The sequence below is a fragment of the Chionomys nivalis genome, chromosome 25, assembly GCF_950005125.1.
Source record: "Chionomys nivalis chromosome 25, mChiNiv1.1, whole genome shotgun sequence".
NCBI classification, from domain to species: domain Eukaryota; kingdom Metazoa; phylum Chordata; class Mammalia; order Rodentia; family Cricetidae; genus Chionomys; species Chionomys nivalis.
The window spans coordinates 10,087,231-10,108,156 of NC_080110.1; the positions used below are offsets into that span (position 1 = coordinate 10,087,231).

Genomic DNA, 20,926 nt, shown 5'->3' on the forward strand with positions numbered 1-20,926 from the left:
GGTCACGACAGCATGAAGGACTGTATTTAAGGGTTGCAGCATGAGGAAGGTTGAGAATCACTGCTCCATAGCATGGAAGGGTTGCTAGTAACACTTCTTCTCAACGGTTGTTACAAGGACTAAAGGAGCTAGCGGACAAGTCTCAGGAGAGTTTGGTAAAGCGTCTGTCACATAGGAGTACAGGTGAGCTGTGCTTGCCGTCACTGTTTGGAAATGCAAACGGGTACTACCACACTCAAGGCTGTTGTTTCTACCCTCTTTGCCAAAAGGCCTCAAATGTTCTCCAGATCACAATAAGCGAAGCTGGCAGACACCACAATAGGTCCAACCAAATGGCAATTTCAGCCACCACTGCTCTCCGACCTCATGGAACTGTGGGTTCACTCCCAGTGAGATATCAGGCACTCGTTGGAAGGGTTCCTAGGACTTAGCTATCCTAGAAAAAAAACTCTGAGGGGAAGCCATGGCCTCTTTCTCACTCCTCCCTTTGGAATACAGTTGCATGATGTAGAGACTGTATAAAATGTACGGGTGTATAAAAAGTATAGAATATACATCACGTGTAGAAAAAGGAAGACATTTTGCTTCCATCAAATCCAAGATGGAGGCTGAAAACCAGCACGCCGAGATTAGCACAGGAGAAAAGAACGGACCCTAGGTTCTTGGGGGGTGGAACAGACTAGGGTGACCGCAGCTGTCGCGTTAAGCCACTGTCAATCAATTTTCTGCAAACCGGGGTTTAAGAAATGAGACTCATAACTTGTTGGATCAGGCAGCGGACCAGCTGGGAGGTCCTTAGACACAGTTGGAACTTTGTAGCTAATTATGAGCCTGGAAGAAAATAGGAGGAGGCTTGGGCAACCAGAAAACTCCAAGGACTGGTCCCAGCTGAATAGAAATGGACTCTTTTATGTTAGAAACGCAGAAATGGACAGGTCGCTGTGAATGGAGAAAGGAACCCTCAGAAGGCCTTTCTTAGGCTTGTTTCAGCCAATGGGAACAAAAGACAGACGGGCCCCAGAGGAACCCCCTCACAAAAGTGAAGTTAATACCTAGGGAGTCGAGCAGAAAAGGGGGGGGAAATTGTGCAGGCAGCCCCCGGTGTCCAGAAATTGTTTTCTCCGTTCCCCCTCAGGCCTATTTTCTCTTTTGCCCTTCTCTCCCTTTAGGGCATAATTGTTAATGTCGCTCTCAGCCCATTCTGTCTAGTTTATTATGTGTAATTTCTCTTGGAGCCCCAGCCTCTGCTTGTTCATCTATGTGTAACAAGGTTAATGCCTTGTAATGATGCTTTTGCCACTTCTGCCTTTCATGGAAAAAAAAAATCCAATCTCGATTTAGCTCCAAGCCTTGCCGCCCTTTGGGCTTTCTTGGTTCCCTCGGTGTTGTCCTTCTGCTTCTCCTTCCTGCCATGTCTAACCATAACCACACGCCCACAGCCTAGCCCTCACCGAGGGGAAACTTCTCTCAGTCAGAGGCAAAAGGGCCCTTGACTCAAATGATGTTTAGACTGAAAGACAGAGGTTTGGATGCAACACAGCAACCTGGGATGGGGGTGGGGCATGTGACAATGTACGTACGTGTGTGTGTGTGTGGGTGTGCGCGCGCGCGCGCGCGCACACGCGCACACACACTCAGGTCAGGAGTACAATGGGAGCAGGGAGCATATCCAAAAGCAATAGGTTTGCCTTCCTTTATGGCGACTTCTAACTATTTTGTTGTGAGTAAACACCACAGTTGTATTCCACGTAACTGCAGGGGCCACCAAGCCACGATTTCTAGGGTGTGAAAGGCAAAGGCCCAGCCTTAGCTTTGTCTCCACACATGAGCAATGATGCCACGTGAGGTACCCGATGACGTCTTTGTGGTAAGAGATACAGGAAATGTCCACAAAGCTGGGCCTCCAATGCTGGGCACCAAGAGAGAGTGGAGCCTTTCACTCAAACCCATTGTTAGGAAGACTTCCGAATGTTGGGTTTTCCTTCTAAAAGAGAGTGCCAGCTGGTGCTTATTAATTTCTCAGGTTGATAAGATGCCCTCTTGGGCGGCTCATTTTATATTCTGTTCCCAGGGGTTACCCTGGTTTTCAAACAATGCCTCTGTATTTGCTATTTGTGACTCACCAGGGAGCCACTTGCAGTTAGGAAAACCCTGCATCCAAGTTCTGGTCCCTGCTCTACACTTACAGCTGGCTGGATCGGGGCAAGAGGGCTCCTTCAGGTCACTACACTGTACAATGGACACATCCCATACCCTGCCTAGTCCCAAGCATCGCCATGAGAATCAAATGACATCACAAGCATGGCAATCATTAGGAAATCATCTTCATCAAGCTAAAATAAAAAATGTGAAAGAAAACCTTTCACTCGAGATGAAGTGGAACTTTATCAGCTGTTTAGGCTGCCCATGTCCCACCTACTCTTCTGGAATACATATCGATTGGGTCTGACTATGTTTATGGCATCTGTGAGACCATCCGAAGGGAAAATTTACACAGGGATTCCAATTCATAGGAAAAGCACAACGTGTGCAGGAGGTTGATGCAGTAAGAGGGGAGTGGAGAGGCAGAACTGGGTGATGCTGTCTCCAGGTATAGCTCACCTGGAGAGGGCACTGGAAAGATGCGTGTATTTCACACTGGCTCTCCCGTTCTGCCCTGCGTCCTCCACCTCCTAATCCCACCTGATGCTCTGAGACTTTTATCCTTCTTCCTTCCTGCTTTCTGTTCCTGTTTCACCCCCATCTCAATCTCTTTCCTTCACTCTGACCAATTTCAGCAAAAATACTTTTGAAAAGACAGCTAAAATCGTTCCCCTAACGTTGGGAGTGGCAGGTTCCAGTATCTCTCTCCTGATCCACTGCTCTCTCCCTTATAACCACAGCCTGCCCTGAATCTTTAAACTGAGAAAGACGGTCCACCAACATTAGTCTACAAAGAAGTTTATATTATTCTGGGTGGGGTAATTTTCATTATGAGGCCATGTCCCATGGGATACACACCTTTTTAGCATCTTGGGTCTCTGTCCACAAGATGCCAGAAGCACCCTCTACAAGCAGACTAGTGCCAACTCCCTTCCCTCACCTCTCTAAATAATTTAACTGTGCAATGAGAACCACCAGAATCTACGCATGGCTTCAAAGTTGCTGAAAAATGGCATCCAGACCATCTTTCTGGTCACCTTGTCCATCAATACTCTAGCACAATACATCGACAAAACCACCAGTCAACCCCAGGTCTTCTACTCCCATCATTGCCCCTGTACAAGACAGATTTCCAACACTCTCAAGTCTTCCTTCTCATCTCCACAGCATCCAGCCAGGCTAAGCATCCAGCGTCTCCCTGCTGGTCCACTGGTCTCTCCCTTATAACCACAACCTATCCTGCATCCAGTATCTCCCTTCTGGTTTACTGGTCTCTCCCTTATAACCACAACCTGTCCTGCATTCCACAATCAAGATGATCTTTAAGACAAATTTGACACTTGCTCAACATTCTTTAATGTTGCATACCTAACTACACTTAGAATATACCCATGCCAGACAGTGGTGGGCCATGCCCTTAATCCCAACATTCTGGGAGGCATAGGCAGGTGAATCTCTGGGAATTTGAGGTCAGTCTGGTCTACGGAGCAAGTTTCAGGACAGCAGAGCTACACAAAGGAACCCTGACTCAAAAAACAAAACAAGAGAATTACACCTATTTGACTCCCAGACCCCACCTGAGTCGGCCCCTTGGCTACGGTGGACGCAGCACTTAGCTTTCTTCCTTCAAGCTGGTTTTGTTTCCATAGCAACTTTATTTCAGAAGTAGCATTACCACCTTTCTACCGTAGGGTCTCTCCACACACTATTTCTCTGCTTCTTCCCCTTCAGTCCCTTTTGGACCCGCTCATTTAAATCTTTCAGGTTTGAAGTGAATTTTTCACCTACACAGGAGCTTGACTCTCCCGACTCCCACCCCAGTTGTTACTCCGAACCATGGCATTCCGCTCATTTCCTTCAGAACACCTATAATTGTTTTTTAAGTTGTATTTATTGTCTATCTCCCAGAAGACTCTCGGCTCTACCACCGTTTGTCTTATTCTACTTTTGAAAGCAAGCTCAACCTCAGCATCTAACTCATAGTAAGTTGTCGATAAATGTTTATTGAATTAATAAATAAACACACGGATCAATGTTTGAATACTTCCAATCAATATCTCATCAGGCAACTATGGAACATTGCTAAGTAGGCTTAATCATTACAGAGTTCTTCAACTGAGCCAAGATTTGTCCCTTGCAAACAGCAGGTCTCGGTTCTGCCTCGGGAAGCAAGAGTAAACACCACTCCACACATTCTGTCGTCAGGCATCTTGGCCTTCTCAAATCTCATATCCACAGTCCATCAATAACTCATAGCTGGATCTATTAGCTTCTTAATCCATAGACAGCCTACTGACTGAGACTACTACTATTTAGAATATGTCTTTAAATCTGGTTATGGTGGGGCACATCGGTATTTCCAGTATCCTTAGGGAGAAGGATCGTGGATTGGGGGCAAACTTGGGCTACATTTCAAATTTTAAGGTAGGCAAGGCTGTACGGATACTGCACCTCAAAACAACACGTAAACAGCACCAACAACAAAATAACAAAATGACGTGGCTCTAAGAGTGGAACAAAAGCTCTCAACAAAATACAAAGTAAAGAGCAGGAGATCAATCCCCAGGACCCTTGTGTGGAAGAAGAGAACTGATTTCTGAAGGTTATCCTGTGACTTCCACATGTGAACCATGGAATGCTCATGTACACATACACAACAAACAAATGTAATATAAAAACAAAGAATTGAATATTAAAGGGAATGCAAGAGGTGCTTTAATATATACCTTTATGAACATAGCTCTATTGTTTGAGTTGTGAGACTTTAGGTAGTCATTTCTCTCTGCGTTTTCTTCATCCATCCTTCTACCCACCCATCCGTCTGCTTATCCATCTGTCTATCTGCTCATCCATCCATCCATCCATCTTTCTGCTCATCCATCCATCCATCCATCTGCTCATTCATCCATCCATCTGTCTATCTATCTGCTCATCCATCCATCTATCCATCCATCTCTCATCCATCCATCCATTCATTCATCCATCTATCTGCCCATCCATCTGCTCACCCATCCATCCATCCATCCACCCACCCATTCACTTGCCATTGACTAAATGTCTGACCTATATAATACATATAGGAATAAGTTCATAGGCAAAATAAGTCAATCAAGCAAGCTTTGCCACAAAATGAGACACTTTACATTTCATATTATGGTTTCTCAAACTTAAATGGCTTGGAGTGGACAGAACTCAAGGAACCCAGGAGACACACTGGGAGGCAGGCGCATCTTTATTTCAGCAAGCTCTTAACTGAAGCGGCGCTTTCTCTTCATTTTGGATGCAGGCCACAGTAGCATTAAATGAAGCCATGCCTTTGTCACCAAAAGAAATCAGATATTTTCATATCATTTCATAGTTGCTGCCGATATCTCAAAATATCATTTAGGCTCATCTCTACTTTGAGATTATGGTGGTTACTGCTGCTAGATCTTGCTGTTGAATGTGTTAAGATATATTACTATACAACGATATATTTGTACAGCAATATAATCGGTTTATTTGGCAGCCCAAATTATTTGATGCATTAAAAATAGGCTTAGGAGCTATGGGTTTCATCAGAGGCCCACCACACAAGACTAAGGCGAGGGCTAAGAAAAGAAAATATTGCAGAATATGGGGTCCTGACACAAGGCGACACCCGCTGCTGCCAGCTGCTTCAGGCCTCCCCATCCTATTGCCTCAGAGAAGCACGGGTCAGTACTTGGAATCCAATTCTTAAAAGGGGTCACCGTGGCAGAGAGGAGCCTTCAGGGGAGGCCAATGAGCAATGATGAAGAACAGCTGGTGTGTTAGATAACACGCTTCTTCAACCAGGTCGGGGGTAGGGAGGCTCTGACAAGGAATTCTGCCTTACTGAGCAGGAAGTCCCCAGAAACACCCTTTCCCTTCACACTGCCTGGTTTCTCCTAGTCCAATAAACACAGTCCCAGCTCAGCATCAGCACATCCTGGAAGCCTTTATCTCTCAATGCTCTCTCACTACTGTCTTCTCCATTAGATGAAGACCTCTTTCTCAGAAGTTCGTAGTCCCTTACTGAGGGCTCACTCACTGTGTCTGTTAGGTAGCCTCGCAGGAAACAAAGCTAAACTAGCCAGGCCTCTTCCTCTTGCTGTGGCTGGAATACATCTTCCAAAAATCCATCTGTTAGAACAGAATCCCTACATCCAAACACGATTAGTATTTGAAGGTGGGACCCTTCGGAGGTCGTTAAGATTAGATGGCACTGGGGCTGGAGAGATGGCTCTTGCAGGAGAACTAGGTTCAATTCCTAGCTCCCACCCAGCAGCTCACAACAATCAGTAACTCCAGGTTCAGGGGGTCTGATGCCCTCTTCTGGCCTCCACAGACATTGCACACAGACCTACATGCAGACAACCCATGAACACCAAAAAAACAATCTTTTCTACAAAACGATGGCATTAGTGACTTTCTACAGATATCTGAGCTGCACTTCTTTTTCTTGCAATGTCACCCCGTGTTGAGATGTGCCAAGAAGCCAGGCGGTGGTGGCACACGCCTTTAATTCCAGCACTTGGGAGGCAGAGGCAGGCTGATCTCTGTGAGTTCAAGGCCAGCCTGGTCTACAAGAGCTAGTTCCAGGACAGGTTCTAAAACTACAGAGAAACTCTGTCTTGAAAAAGGAAAAAATAAAAAGAGAAAACATAAAACATGATGGGACAAGAAGGTCATCTCCAGATGCCAGGACCATGCCAACAGACTTCCTAGCCTCCAGGACCCTGAGCCAAATCAACTTCCCTTCTTTCACTCAGGGTGCACGCAGTCCCAACAGAGCTGAGTGGGCCAGAGCCTGGCACGTTCCAAGTTTTAGGGAGGAGCAGGTTCCACTTCCTAAAATGTATTACCAATGCCTCTTTCATCGTTCTTTCTGAATGTCCCAAACGCATCCAGAAGCCAGCAGCACTTAAAGTTGTCTTCCAATGGGGCTGCCGACAGTTTTCAAAACCATTTCTCAATAAGCTATTGCATTCCCACCCACCTTTCCACACTCACGGTCGGAACTCAGGCGGGTCCTCCTTATCCCCCTACTGTCCCATGAAAGAATCCATCTGTGTCCTCCCTGTCTCCACTCTTGACCGGAAGCAGCAGCGTTATTTCTGTCCCAGCAACACTGTAAGAGCATCCCACAGGTTTTCTTGCTTCCACAGGGCCAGCCATTCCCCACAGGGCCAGCCATTACTTAGGAATTCAAATCCAATCATTTCACTTCCCTTCAAAAGCTCTCCTAGGCTTTGCAAAGAAAATCTAATCTCTTCCCACAGCCTAGGGGTTCTGTTGGATGGGCTGCAGCTTCCTTCTATAGACTCCCCTCACTTCCTCCCACCCTCAGCCACCCTCACAGTTTGCCCTCTCCACTGGCCAAGTCATCTTCCCATGAGCACTTGCGCTCAGGTTTGACAGCAAAGCGCAGACCCAGCTATGGCTAGGGGAGCTCTTAAGGAGTCTTGTTTGAACTTTCCCTAACTCACCCTCCCCCATATATCTGTTTTACCTCCCCTCTACACACACAGTTAACAATGTATCACTGTGTCTCCTCATCTGCAAACTGGGAGTGGAAACATTCCTTACTTTGTTAAATTATGGTAAGGATTAAGGGGATAATACTGGATAAGTGTTCAGAACAATGCTGTATGATGGCTGCTTCAGTTTTAGCTATCATTTTAGTGTAAAAATACCTATTTGTTAACACATTTGTCTTCCCTATTTACGGCCAACAGAAGCGGCTTCACACGCTCCTGACCCCTGTATATAAATTCAAGAAATAACCGATTTGAATCAATGGCTGTTCTTGTAATAGGCTGCTTTACCCACATTATCTTGAGTGATCTTTTTCGACCACACTAAGGTTGGGTAAGCTTCTAAACCACTTTCTGCTTCTTGCAGCCTCCGTCCTGGTCTTCTCACCCAGCTCAGCAGAAATTCCTAAGATGACGCAGGTGTGTGCGTGGTGTGGCAGGGGCAAGCCGTAGGATCTAGAGTCTTTGCAACCTGCTTCACCTAGCACCCCTGAACTTGGCAAGGCTCTCTCCCGGAGCAGCAGGTCAAAGAGGACCCGCTGTTCTTTTGAACATATGGAGCTTCTGGGCAAGTGTTTATTTTAAAAAGCAAGGTCTGGAAAGTCCGAAAGCGGCCATCGGGGTAGATCTACCCACCTTTGCCTGTCTCATTAAATCCTTCGCCATCTGGCCCTGCACGCTTATTTCTGGACACTCCCCAGCCTGGGTGAGCGGCTTGCGGCTCAGAGACCCACTCAACATCTCACTTGCGCCCAAGCTGGAGGCTCTCCAAAGCTTCCTTCTGCACCGTCTTCGCTAAGCGTCAAGACACGGCTCAAGCGTCAGGTGCCTGCTCTGCGGCCTTCTGGGCCCTCCTGTGCTGAGGGTGGCTGGCACCCGTCCCTGTGGTTTCCAAGCCTCTCTCGGCCATGATACTCCAAGAGTGAGTAGCTGACCTTTCAGAGAAGACTTGCTCTCCAGGAGAGCGGCAGTTGGCAAGCCACCACGAGTGGGCCACATCTGGCCTGTATTTTGAATGACCCAGGAACTAAGAATAGTTCTTACATTTTTAAATGATTTGAAAATATTTCATTTTCTTTTGTCAGGGGGAGAATAACTCATGACAAGTAAAACTTAGAAGGAGTTCAGGTTTCAGTGTTCATAACATTTCGTAGGGACCTCGCTCTAGGAGTTTATTGACGTAGCATCCCTGGCTTCACTCACAGGACAATGTGAGGGCAGTAGCTATGATTAAGAGATTAATCATAATTAAGAGATTGAGAGCCATTTGCAATGACTAAAATATTGACAACCTGGCTCTTCATCAAAAAAAAAAAAAGTTTGATGAACCCCGCGTAACAGCAGGGCTTTGGGGCTAGGATTAGCACCAAGGTCCCTAACAACTAATTTTTCTGAGCAAAGCATTCCAAGCAGTAATTGAGGAACGAACACAAAACCCAGAGCCCCTGTTGAAACACTAAGCCCCCAAACAGGGGGTTTCCATCAAAACCCTTCCCTCAGGACTCAGAGCCTACAGAAGAGGAGGCAGAAAGAACGCAAGAGCCAGGGGGATTGGGGGACACCAAGAAAGGAAGGCCCTCTGAATCAACAGGACTGACGCACACATGAACTTAGAGACTGAGGCAGCATGCGCAGGACTTGCAAGGGTCTGCACAAGGCGGGGGCCTAGAGCTGAGAGGAGAAGTGGATGTTCCCCAACACTAACCCAGAAGTAATCGCCAACCGATAACCACTTTCAAATAAAAATTTAGTTTTCTCTAAGGGAGTCTCACTGGGCTGCAGGCCCAGCAGTAGATGGACAACAGAAAATAAACCCAACGGCCTCACTGGAGGTCTTTGTCTCATAACATCAGGCCATGACTTTTAAAAAAAAAAATCGTATTTTATATTATATTTCTGTTTTTACTTTACATGCCCTTTATTTATATAGTATGGCTTCCAGGTTAGTGTTTTTATTGAATTTTTAAGTTTGCCAATGAGAGGGGTCTGTGTCTATACTGGTTTCTTGTGCCTTTTGGAGGGCTCTTTTCCTTGTTTGTTTTAGTCCTACTCCAATGTATTAGTTTTGTTTTGTCTTATTATATTTTACTTTATTTTATTATTGTCTCTTAGAAGCCTGTTTGCCTTTGAGTAAGAGAAAGGGGTGGATCTGGTGTGGGGGAGCAGGGGGGGAAACTGGGAGGGATAGAGAGAGAAGGGGTGGATCTGGTGTGGGGGAGCGGGGGGGGTGGACTGGGAGGGATAGAGAGAGAAGGGGTGGATCTGGTGTGGGGGAGCAGGGGGGGGAACTGGAAGATGTGGAGGGAGAAGAAACTAACCAGAATATATTCTGTGAGAGGAAAAAGTTATTTTTAATAAAGGGGAATCAGCTACGGTAACTGAAATATTGGCAAAATATCGAGAAAGAATCTTACAACTAAGAAAATTTGTGAGTATATCAAATTAAACAACCAACCTACCTACCCTATGGCTATTGTTCCCCTGGCTCTGATAAATGAGACCCATGATTCCAACTAGTTGCCCCCATAGTGGCTTTGAGGCGTCTCAGTTTTTGATTTGCTTTGTTTCATTTGGGTTTTGGTTTGTTTGTCTGTATGGTTTGGTTGTCTGTAGCCCAGGCTGTCCTGGAACTCTTTGTAAGCCAGGCTGGCCTTGAACTCACAGAGATATGCCTGACTCTGCCTCTGGACTAAAGGTGTGCACCACCACCACCTGGCTGAGGCTTCTCAGTCTTCCTGTGCCTATACATATCCAAGGAAGGAACAGTCACCAGGAAAGCTTGATATGACATCATTCTATAGTCAAGAGTTGGTCAGTTTGGCTCCTCCCTCATTCCTCAGGACCTGCAGGGACCATCATGTGTTTGATTTCCTTCTGACTAGATCAAAAGTTTGCACCTGTTCTGAGGGCAGCAAGTGCCTACGTTAAAGAAATGTTCATGATCTGGTGTGAAAAGCTGGGTTGAACTCAATTCCATCTCTTTCCTGGTGATCTGAATTAAACGCCCTAGAGACCCAGCGGCAGTTAGTAGCCAAAACAGAAAGTATTAAAATATAGTCTGGGTCAAGCTGAGGCGTATTTAGGTAGACAAAGTGAAGGACACCTGTTTGAGAAAGCAGACAAAGCTACTTGGGAACATAGTGAAGTTGGGCCCACAAGCTAGCACGTTAACTACAGGACCTTAGAACCTTAGAACGAGCATGCGTCATTTCCTGATGTATTGCAGAGATCCTTCAAGTTGCCTTCAATTCATGGCCACCTGCAACCCCACATCCCAGGGCACCATCCTGTCTCCACGACCAATCACGGCGGTGGGGACAGTCTATGTATACACAGCGTTACCTACACTCAATATGAATGCATGGATTCAGACAAGAGCCATGCACCCTAAGCAGGATCCATACAGACCAACGAAAGGGCAAGGCACAGAGAGGCTAACCATTCGCCCAGGTTTACATATCTGCTTAGTGGCAGCTTTGGCTCATTGACCTGACTCTGGAGACTGTACATGTAACTCTCATAAAGCACTATCTCTGCTGCTCTAAGGTCAAGCTTATCACGTGACTCCTAAGGGTTCTCTCTGTGAAACCCCTGATCCCCTTACTTGAGCTGATGCACGGACAACTTTGCAACCAACTGTGCCCAGCTAGGATAGGCCTCGGGATTGGCACTGCACAGAAGAAAACCCTTGGAGAGCATATCTGATGTGTGGAATTGGCTCTGGTTCAGAAGGTTCTAGACATCCTCCCACATCCTAGGATAAAATGCAAATGAATTGTTGTCACGCGATGTGAAAAATCTAGTTATGAACTACAGGTTTTATGAGATTTGGAACACAGCCCCCAAAATGTTAAGGCTTTAAAAATCTGTCTAGGTAACACCTTTGAGCAAACAGGAAAGAAAATGAGTAACAGGATTAAGTGGTTACTTTTTATGGCATTTTATGGTATAATGCAAGGGCTGAAAACGGGAAAATCCCTATCCCAAGCACCATAGTCGGAACACAATGGAATTCACTTTCTTTTACTAAAGCCTGGATGCAAATCTCTTGAGACCTATTAAAAACACAGGTTGCTGGCTAGAAAGATGGCTTAGTGGTTAAGAGCACTGTGCTCTTCTAAAGGGCCCACATTAGATTCCCAGCACCCACATGGCAGGTTAACAACCATCTGTTAACTCGAGTCCCAGGGAACCAGACACCCTCTTCTGGTCTATAGGGTCACTGCATGCATGTACTGCTCAGATACACATCCAGACAATGCACCCATACACATAAAATGAAACAAATAAACTCTACAGACAAGCAAACCCACACATTGCCCACTGTTCTGATTGACAGGCCATTTCCTGGGGAGATGCCGTACACGTTTGCTCACCCCAGATAGGGAGGCCACAACAGAACAAAGGATGTGGTACCACCATATTTCAACTTGGTGAACCAATGAGTTTTATCTGGGTTACGTACAGGAACAGGAAGGTATCAAAGACCCCTGTATCACCAAAGCCCACCCCAACAAGGGTGACAGCTCACGAAGGTGGGAACCTGGAGCACAGTGCACAGCCTACAGGCAGCTCGACAGATTGGAGAGCATCCTTTCCAAGTGACTGTGGTCTAAACCACTTCTAGGCAGCTCTGGCTTCTGCTTCTTCCTGGAAGTTGGTCTGGTCTCAGGTCTTTTTGGCAGTGCTGTTTGCTTGAGGGGACTCTCAGCTTTTATTGTTTACATTGGCAGGGAGGGGCTTAGAGAGTCTGCTCAATTTCAGGGACTTCCTGAAGTCATTTTGAGTTGCTTTCCGGCAGGATGGAACATTTTCATCTTCTAGGAAACTTAATCAAGACCAGCCGTACCCTCCACTCACCTCCAGTCTCTGATTTAGTAAGTCTGATGTTGGGTCCAATAATTTACATTTTTAGCAAATTCCCAGGTGACATTGGCACTGGTGGTTCACACACCACATTTTAAAAATCACTGACCTAAGCCAGGTGCATGCCTTTAATCCCAGCACTCAGGATGTAGGGGTAGATGGATCTTTGAGTTTGAAGCCAACATGGTCTACAGAGTAAGTTTCAGAATAGCCAGGGCTGTTACACAAAGAAACCCTGTCTCAAAAAAACAAAACAACAACAAAAAGAATCCCTGACCTAGAAGCCCTTCCCTCTTGAATTTAAATGCTGTTAAATCAACCACAGAAATCGCAATCATGCAGGCTTCCATGATCAGCAGTACCTCCCTGACAGGCAACACAAGCAGCCTGGCTACTGATATAAACAGAGATTTTTAAGAAAAGTTAGAAAAATAGAATACCATCTAACCCAAGACTTGAAGAGAAGGGATCCTTGACATAGCAGTTAGTAGGTAAAGGACAAAGTTTAAGGGGAGACATGGCAACCAGAACCAGGAACGTCTTGCTGTTAAGTACAGCATACTTTTATTTCATTTCCAATGTGATCCTCCAAGATCCTCCACTTGCTCATTCAATAGACATGTCTTAATCTCTAACTACGTAGCTCTAGGTACTAGAGCTTTAAGAGCAAACACTTGAAGGTTATTTTCAGGCCCAAATGCCAAGGACAACATTAACTAGAAATCAATGGCTGAGAAACCACACCTGGCATCAGACAACCCTTCCAGTGGCAATAACTGTAAACTCAGAAACTGTTCACAGCCAAGGATCCTCTGCTCTGCCGCATCTCCAAACAGCTGGCCTTCTGGCAACTGAGCTTTGCTTGCTCCATGTAGGACAGGATGGACACCAGGACCCAGTGTCTGTAGGGACTGACTATCCACAGCAATAGTTAAAAAACCCAGGTCCTAGATCCCGACCACATAAGTTCTAAATCCTTTGCTATTTGCAAGCTAGGAACTTAACCAAAGCTCTCTCGGCTTCAATTTTCTCATCTCTAATCACCATAATAACTGAAGTCCTTGCCTCATATGGTGACAGAGAATCAACAGAAAATAAGGCATGTAAATTGCTTTGCACAAACCCTGCCACGATAAGTACTCGGGAGATAGTAGCTGTGATTGCCTTTTCCCTCGTGCTAAGTGGATTCGGTCATTACATTTGTCCCTTTGAATCCACCCTCGCGTGTCAGACGTGTGGATGAAGGTAAAATTCACCACCTAGTCCACAGAAAACAAAAAGGCTAGACAGAATCATACCAGGGACTGGAAGAGCGATAAACATCACAGGAAGACTATTTTGAAGTCAGCGGGTCATACTGCCAAGTAGAATTAGGACATCACTGCTACACACAGCAGCAATGTGTGTCTTGACTATTGCCGGCAGAGACTATGAAATCATGTTGTGGTTACCTACATGACAGTTGAATTGTATCAGGCTTTAGAATTACGTGAGTACGGAAGAAGGGGGCATAGCCACCTGCGACAGGTACAAAGAACTAGAAGGGTCAGCTGTTTGAGCCAAATTATGAGAAAATACAACACCCTTCAGAGAGGAGTAACGGTTGTATTTCATCCACAGGCAACTCCAAGACCCAACTATGGCAGCCAAACAAATCCAGAACAAACCTTCTTTGCAGACTCAAACACAAACATTTCCACGCATTGGTATGCCAAAAGTAGTAGGAGTTCAGAGACAGAGAGGAAGTGAAATTAACTTCATAAATTAATGCACATAATTAAAAAACGTTCACTGCTATGTTAATCTAAACACAGGTAAGTTATGGAACATAATGAAGAAAGCAAACCATGTGACAGTTTAGAGCACAGCCCAAGACTGGAGGCAAACACTGTCTCCAGAGGGCATGCTTTATTCTCAAAGCTACATCCTAGACCAAAGGTTCTCACCCTTCCTAGGGCTGTGACCCTTTAATACAGAGTTCCTCACATTATGGTGACCCCCCAGCCACAAAACTATTTTGTTGCTACTTCATCGCTGTAATTTTGCTACTGTTACAAATCGCAGTGTTAACATCTGATGTGACCGTCAAAGGGGTCGCAGCCCAAGGTTGGGAATCGCTGGTATAGAGACTGAAGCAATGGGTTTTAAATTACTTAAATAACAGGTCCCAGACTCAACACAGGCATTGGGTTGGCCGTCCTTTGTCAGGAATGGTGACAAGCTACATTCCATATAGCACACTGTGACTACTGAAAGTTCGGTAGCTCTTATTAGGAAGGTTCTCAACCTTCCTAATGCTGTGACCCTTTAATATATAGTCCCTCATGTTGTGGGGACTCCCAGCCATAAAATCATTTTCATTCTTCTTTATAACTGTAATTTTGCTACTGTTACGATTTGTGATGTAAATATCCAATATGCAGGGTACCCTTTCACAGGTATGCTACCCCTATAAAAGGGCCGTTCGACCCCCCCCCCCCGCACCCCAGGTCACGACATACAGATGGAGAAGCTGTCCCAGTGACAATTACTTGCTGCCTTCTTAACTAGGGGACTTTCAGGGAGACGTTTTAGAAGTACCACAACGGCAAAAAGAATATAGAAATAGATGCTGGGAGGCCTGGGTTTAAACTGGGAGAGTTTTTATTGTTACTGATCATGGCTTCTTCATCTAGAAAACGGGATGCTTTTCACAGAACCTGTTGGGACCATTTGGAGTCCTGGCCTCCAGCTGCTCTTCCATGCTAATCTTTACTTTCCTTGTGATTTGAGTTACTGAAAGCTGTGTCAAAGTTGTTTACCAGCTCTGCTTCATGAGCACGTGTTGCCTTGCCTTGAGGATCAGAGGATAAGGTTTTCACCTGTTGGCCCACCTGACTGTGGTGCCTCTGTGGTGCTATTGAATAGAGGGCTTCTTACCAGTGACTAGGGGTCCATGTCTCTTTGTGTGTTTCAACCTCCAGCCCCTTGCCCGAAGCTCGCGAACTGTATGGTAGCACATAGAGTGCAGACAGGAGATGAGCTCAGCAGAACCTACCAACCAGACTTACGGACGGACTCACGGAAGCATTGTGGGGAGCTGTGTCAGTTAGGATTTCTATTGCTTGACCAAATGCTGAGGAAGGGGTGTATTTACTCACACTTTCCCTCACTGTTCACCACCGAAGAAAGTCAGGGCAGGAACCCGCATGCAGGAGCTGATGCAGAGGCCGTAGAGGGGGACTGTCCACTGACTTGCTCAGCCTGCTTTCTTATAGAACCCAGGACTAGCAGCCAGAGGTATCCCCGCCCACAATGGGCTGCCCTCCCCTTCGCCAATCATTAAGAAAATGACATACAGACTTGTATGCTTACAGTCCGATCCGACGGAGGCCTTTTTCAACTGAGGGTCTCTCCTCTCAGATAGATGGCTTTTACTTGTGTCAAGTTGACATAAAACTATCCCAGGACAGGAGGTGTTACCCAAACGCACATCAGGGGCCTCATAGAGTGGGAATGCAGAGACGGACCATCAGGGTGCACTTGGGGGTTACAGTTCACGGATTATCTCTGCGAAAGCGCATGGAAATTTAGTGGCAAGGTTGAAAAAGAAAACGCCTTGTGTGTAAATCACTCATTGCACAAGCATCTCAGAAAGTAATCCTCAGCAGGAAAAACTCAAGGATGAGAGAATCAACGGTTAAGAGATAAGAGCGCCAGGAGATGGGAAAGTACTGCCTGGCCAGTTCCATCATTACCATGGGTTGATGGAAGATGGGCAACAGAGGTACCAGCTGGGAACAGAGGGGGAAGGGGAAGGCAAACCAATCTAGACGTTTGAGCCGTGCAGCCCGTAAATCATTGATGAAAAAATAAAAAAAAGAAAAATGGGGGTGGGGGGCTGTTTGCTGGGAAGGAATAGCTAGCTGCTGCAATCTGCTGGGGCTCCCTCTATAGAGTGTTTCAGGTCCAGCTCCTGTTTTAGGCGCCTATAATTCAGCATGCCATTCAAAACTACATTCAGGACCTGAAAATGAAATGCAATTGCATGACAACATTTCTCGTGAGTGACAGCGAGGCCACGCTGATCCCATGACCCCATTAAACAGGGTTGCAACCTGCTATTGTCCCTTGGCTGGCAGAATCGGTGGCACCCAGCACAGCTCACCGCTCACGCAGGCAGGCATCAGACAACTATTTGTTGAATTAAGTGTCTTATCTGCCTATTTAATTGGTTAGAAAATTGTCGCTTTTCCCATCAAAACCACCACCTTTTTTCCCCCCATTCATTCAAATGTTCTTAAAATGCTATCCCATTAAGTCTTTCTAATGCAGCAAGGAATTTACTTAAATGAAAAAAAATATGCAAAACTCCCAACTCCCACCTGTGCAGCGGTGACATGCTATTGTTTGAACCTGAGTGTATCATTTAGCTTGGATGACAAGCTCAGAGGGTAGAGACCCCATCTTTCAGAACACACAGCTCCGAGAGCCCGGGGAGTCCTCAATAAATAACAGCAGCAAGAAATGCTGTACAGGGACCCGTTTTCATTATTTATTTTTTCCCCATTACAGATTTTTGGCAGCATGTGTTTATCCCTTGCTTGATTTCCAAGGGGCAGCTCTCTTCCAGCAGCCCCTATAAAGATGGAAAAAAAAAAAAAACCCAGCTCTAGACTAAGCCTGCCCCTCCCCATCCCGTGCAAGTAGGAACACCTGACTGAGCCAGAACTGGATTTTGAGTGCATTCAGCATGCATGCTGGGCTTGGAAGGAAACCGAGTCCTCCAGTACCCAATAGGTAGACGCAATCAAGAGAAATGTTTTGGCTCTGTACATCGACACAGCTGTCAGATGGCAAAGCTTGGGCTTCCACGGTGGTTCCATGCTGTGGGCCTCGGGGCTGTCTTCTTATTAACCCCACAGACAAACTGTGTCCAAAGCTTGAAGCAAAGTAAAAAATCAGGGGTGGGGGGTGTAGGATTTCAAGTCATTTAACAGAAAAGAAATAAGGCCGTGATTTGCCCAACTTTGGCTACTAGATTAGGAAGAGACATAAAAGCAGATATTAAATATTAAGTTTTATGCTTATAGTAAGGCTAAGCCATCTGGGGGCAATGTGTGCTCTTTATGTATTTGTTAAAATTAGACTAGTAGTGAAATAAAGATGACATGTGCTTGCCCCAACATAGAAGAAGCAAGTGACTGGAAGCTTTTTTTCTCCTGGAATTAATGAGATTAACATTTGGTAAGGTGTGCTTGGCAGGGAAAGGGCTGGAGGGGAGTGTCTTTCTGCCCGCACACTAATATGCTCCAGAGTCAACGTTGCAGGAGCCTTAGTACACAATAAAGGTACATGCAACAGTTCTGTACGCGAAGACTTCTCTCCCTTCCTCCTCTGATTCATTTTATAGCATAACAATGGCAACACCTGTAGCCCTCAATTTCTGTTCCTTGAATTCTGTCCAGTGATTAAGGAGGCTCTCGGCAGGCTTCCCTCTCCGGAGCCATATGCAGAGTTCCTTGCCAGCAGCCTTGGGAGGGCAAGGGCCTCGGCAGAAGTGTACAAAGCCTCCTTAATCCCCATCAACTAGACCCTCTTGAACTGTCGCTTTATTTTCCAGTCAAAGAACTGTCAATCTCAAGATTTCAAGCTGTGGCTGCCCTATGAGCTCTGGGGAAAGCTGTGTCTTTTGCCTGCTTCAAGCACAACCCAAGGGTGGTGCCAGTGAGCCCCGCAATCTAGTCTGGGAATCTGAAGCCCAGAAACTGCCTGGAGCACCCCGACACTTTCCACCTCCCCAGGCTCTTCTCTTGAGGGCGAGGCTTTGTATCCACAAGCTGCCTCCCGCCTCCTCGGGTTCTCTCCGCCAGGTTGAGACCACAGCCACCCTTGGCCAGCCACAGCCCCGCCCCCTCGCACTGGGTCATGCTGGGCGGTCTGCGAGTGGCTTTTGCACCGTAGCATTATTTACCAGCGTGGAGCAGGCCACAACTCTACCGACCACAGTGATGTGGGTTGCAGCCAGAGGCGGGGCGGGGCGGGCGGGGGGCAGCTTTACAAAGGCCGGGGTGTGGCAGCGAGTCCTTAGGTTTGATAGGTTTTCTGTGAGGACATCAGTAACGGTTGTTGACCCAGTGGGTCAAGCCCACATGCCTACTGAGACTCTGGTCTGGAAGTGGCGTGGGGAAGCTCAGTCCCAAACAAGCACCCGCATTTGGACTAAAAGGAGCGAGAGGCAGCCACTAGAGTTTTGAACCTCCCTCCAATCCTCCCCCTACCCAGCCGCCCTTTTTACACTTTCTCTTTGGGGACCTCAGACTGCGCTTTAGAGAAGCCTGCAGTCTTGGAGTGCACGCTGACCCTGTGAACCTGACACTTGGTAAATGTGACCCAAGTCTCCTCCTGGGCCCCAGGGACAGGACTTACGCAGTTGTGCTCGGTCGCCTGAAAGTCCCAGCTGCAGCTCCTGGCGCGCGCCTGGATCTCACTCATCCTGAAGAGGCAGAGAGCCGTGGTGGTGGGGGAGCGCCTTTCCTGGCCCTCTCCAGTGGCCGCGCTAAACACGCCGGCCCAGACGTCCATGGCCTCCACCAGGCTGGAGGAAAGTAGCAGGCGGCGGCCGTCGGGGTGGCCGTGGCTGCAGTCAAGGGCCGCCTGGCCCTGGAACAGCACCTCGGTGCTCTGCGCGATGCGCGCCATGCTGGGCCAGCCGGTGGCAGCTCCACTCGTGTAGTTGTAGGGATAGTAGGGGAAGTAAACGCTGCCGTTCCAGAGAAAGGCATCCACAAAGTGCAGGCTGCCCGCACCACCGCGCAGTTTCAGGCGGCCCAGCTCCTGCGTGGTCAGACTGCGCTCCTCCGTGTTCTTGAGCGCGATGGCAGTGTCTCGATCAGATGCAGCCGGGTTGCAGCGGTTCGCGGTCTCCGGCTCCGGCAACACATAAGTGGCGGCTACCGCCAGGTACCAGCGATCAGTGCCGCCTGCACGGTACACCACGCCGGCCGTCGAGCCCTGCGGGTGACACGACACCACCTCGGTAGCATTGCGCAGGGAGTTGCGGCTCAGGTTGCCCAGGGGCCGCACCTCGCAGGCGCCCCGGTCGAAGGTCCAGCCGGTGAGCAGCAGCCCCTCGAGGCCGGTCGCCCCCTCGCGGTAGGGCAGCAGCAGCTTGCTGAAGCTGCTCCCGGGCCGGGGCCGCGCGGGGGGCGCCAACGAGACGGGCTCGGTGCAGTTGCCCGCTTGGTCCCGGTACAGGCGGGAGAGCCTATGCTTCAGGCTGTAGTCCAGCTGGTCCAGGCAGCTGCCGCTCGCCACGAACACGCCGTCCGCCCGGCTCGCCGCGATGGCTCCGATGGCTTGCTCGGATCGCCACACCGGCTCGTCCGCGCCCCGGGCGGGCGCCGCCAGCGCCAACAGATAGGCGATCAGGGGCAGCGGTGCGGCGGGGCACGGGGGGCGCGGTGGCGCCTTCCTCCGGGAGACCTCCATGGGGCTAGGGGGCCGCCCCCGGGCAGGGCGCGCGGCGGTTTAGGCGGCTCAGGCGCGCGGCGACGGAGACGCGGGCGGCGGCGGCGGCGGCGGCTCCTGCGCGCGCTCGGGCTCCCGCGGCCGCCCCATCCCCGCGGCTCGACCGGGAAGGAGTGCAGGGAGGACGGCGCGCGGCGGGCTCGCTCCGGCAGCCTGTGCCGCGGCGGCAAGCCCTGCGCGCTCCGGAGCCGCTTCCTCCTCGCCCGCCTTCGCCGGAGAGTTCCTCTGTGCGGCGCGGGCGCTCGCGGGGAGGCGCGGAGGGGAAGGGAGGGGACGCGCGGAGGGGAGCGAGGCGGCGGGGAGGGCTGGAGAGGTTGGGTGCGCTTGTGCGTTTCACTTTCCCATTGTGAAAGTGGGATGCAACTGGCCCCTTCCTCATCCTCTTCCTCCTCCGCCCTCCGCCTCTCGCCCGCCCTCCCTCCACGCCCATCTCCCCTCCCCTCTTGATTCGGTGAGATCGGGAGGAGGGAGGTCTCGTAATTTGGGTTACTGTGTAGGTGGCCTCTTTCATCTATTCATAACAAAGCTGAGCCGCCTGCCGCGGCCGCCGCGGCTGCAACCATAGCCCCTAGCTCGCCCCGGGTTCCCCCAGCGCGGTAACGGCGCACCGAGCTGGCTCCCGCGCTCGCCAGCCCGCGGGGCTGCTCCAACGCCCGGGTTTTGTTTACGAGAGCAGCCGCGGGCAAACGAGAAGCGCGCGGAGCCCGGACACGGGGTCGAAGGGGTTGCTGCAGAGGCCCAGAGCTCGAGCCCATGGGAGGCTGCGAGGGCGGCTGACAGGTGTGGAGCGGAGGGAGGGAGGGAGGCCCCAGAGATGAGCCGGGGAGCTGCGGCCAAGAGAAGGGGAGCGGGGCGGTGTGGGGGGTTGGGGG

At 48.7% G+C, this 20,926-nt stretch overlaps 1 protein-coding gene across 1 annotated transcript in view; it reads right to left on the bottom strand.

Moving 5' to 3' along the window:
• Plxnc1 (plexin C1) overlaps positions 1-20,423 on the bottom strand; it is a 152,812-nt gene extending 132,389 nt beyond the window's left edge. The window contains exon 1 of the mRNA XM_057757721.1: positions 18,954-20,423. Coding sequence (XP_057613704.1) covers positions 18,954-20,015 — 1,062 coding nt within the window. The 5' untranslated portion in view covers positions 20,016-20,423. The remainder of the gene's footprint in view (positions 1-18,953) is intronic.
• Between the last annotated feature and the right edge of the window lie 503 nt (positions 20,424-20,926).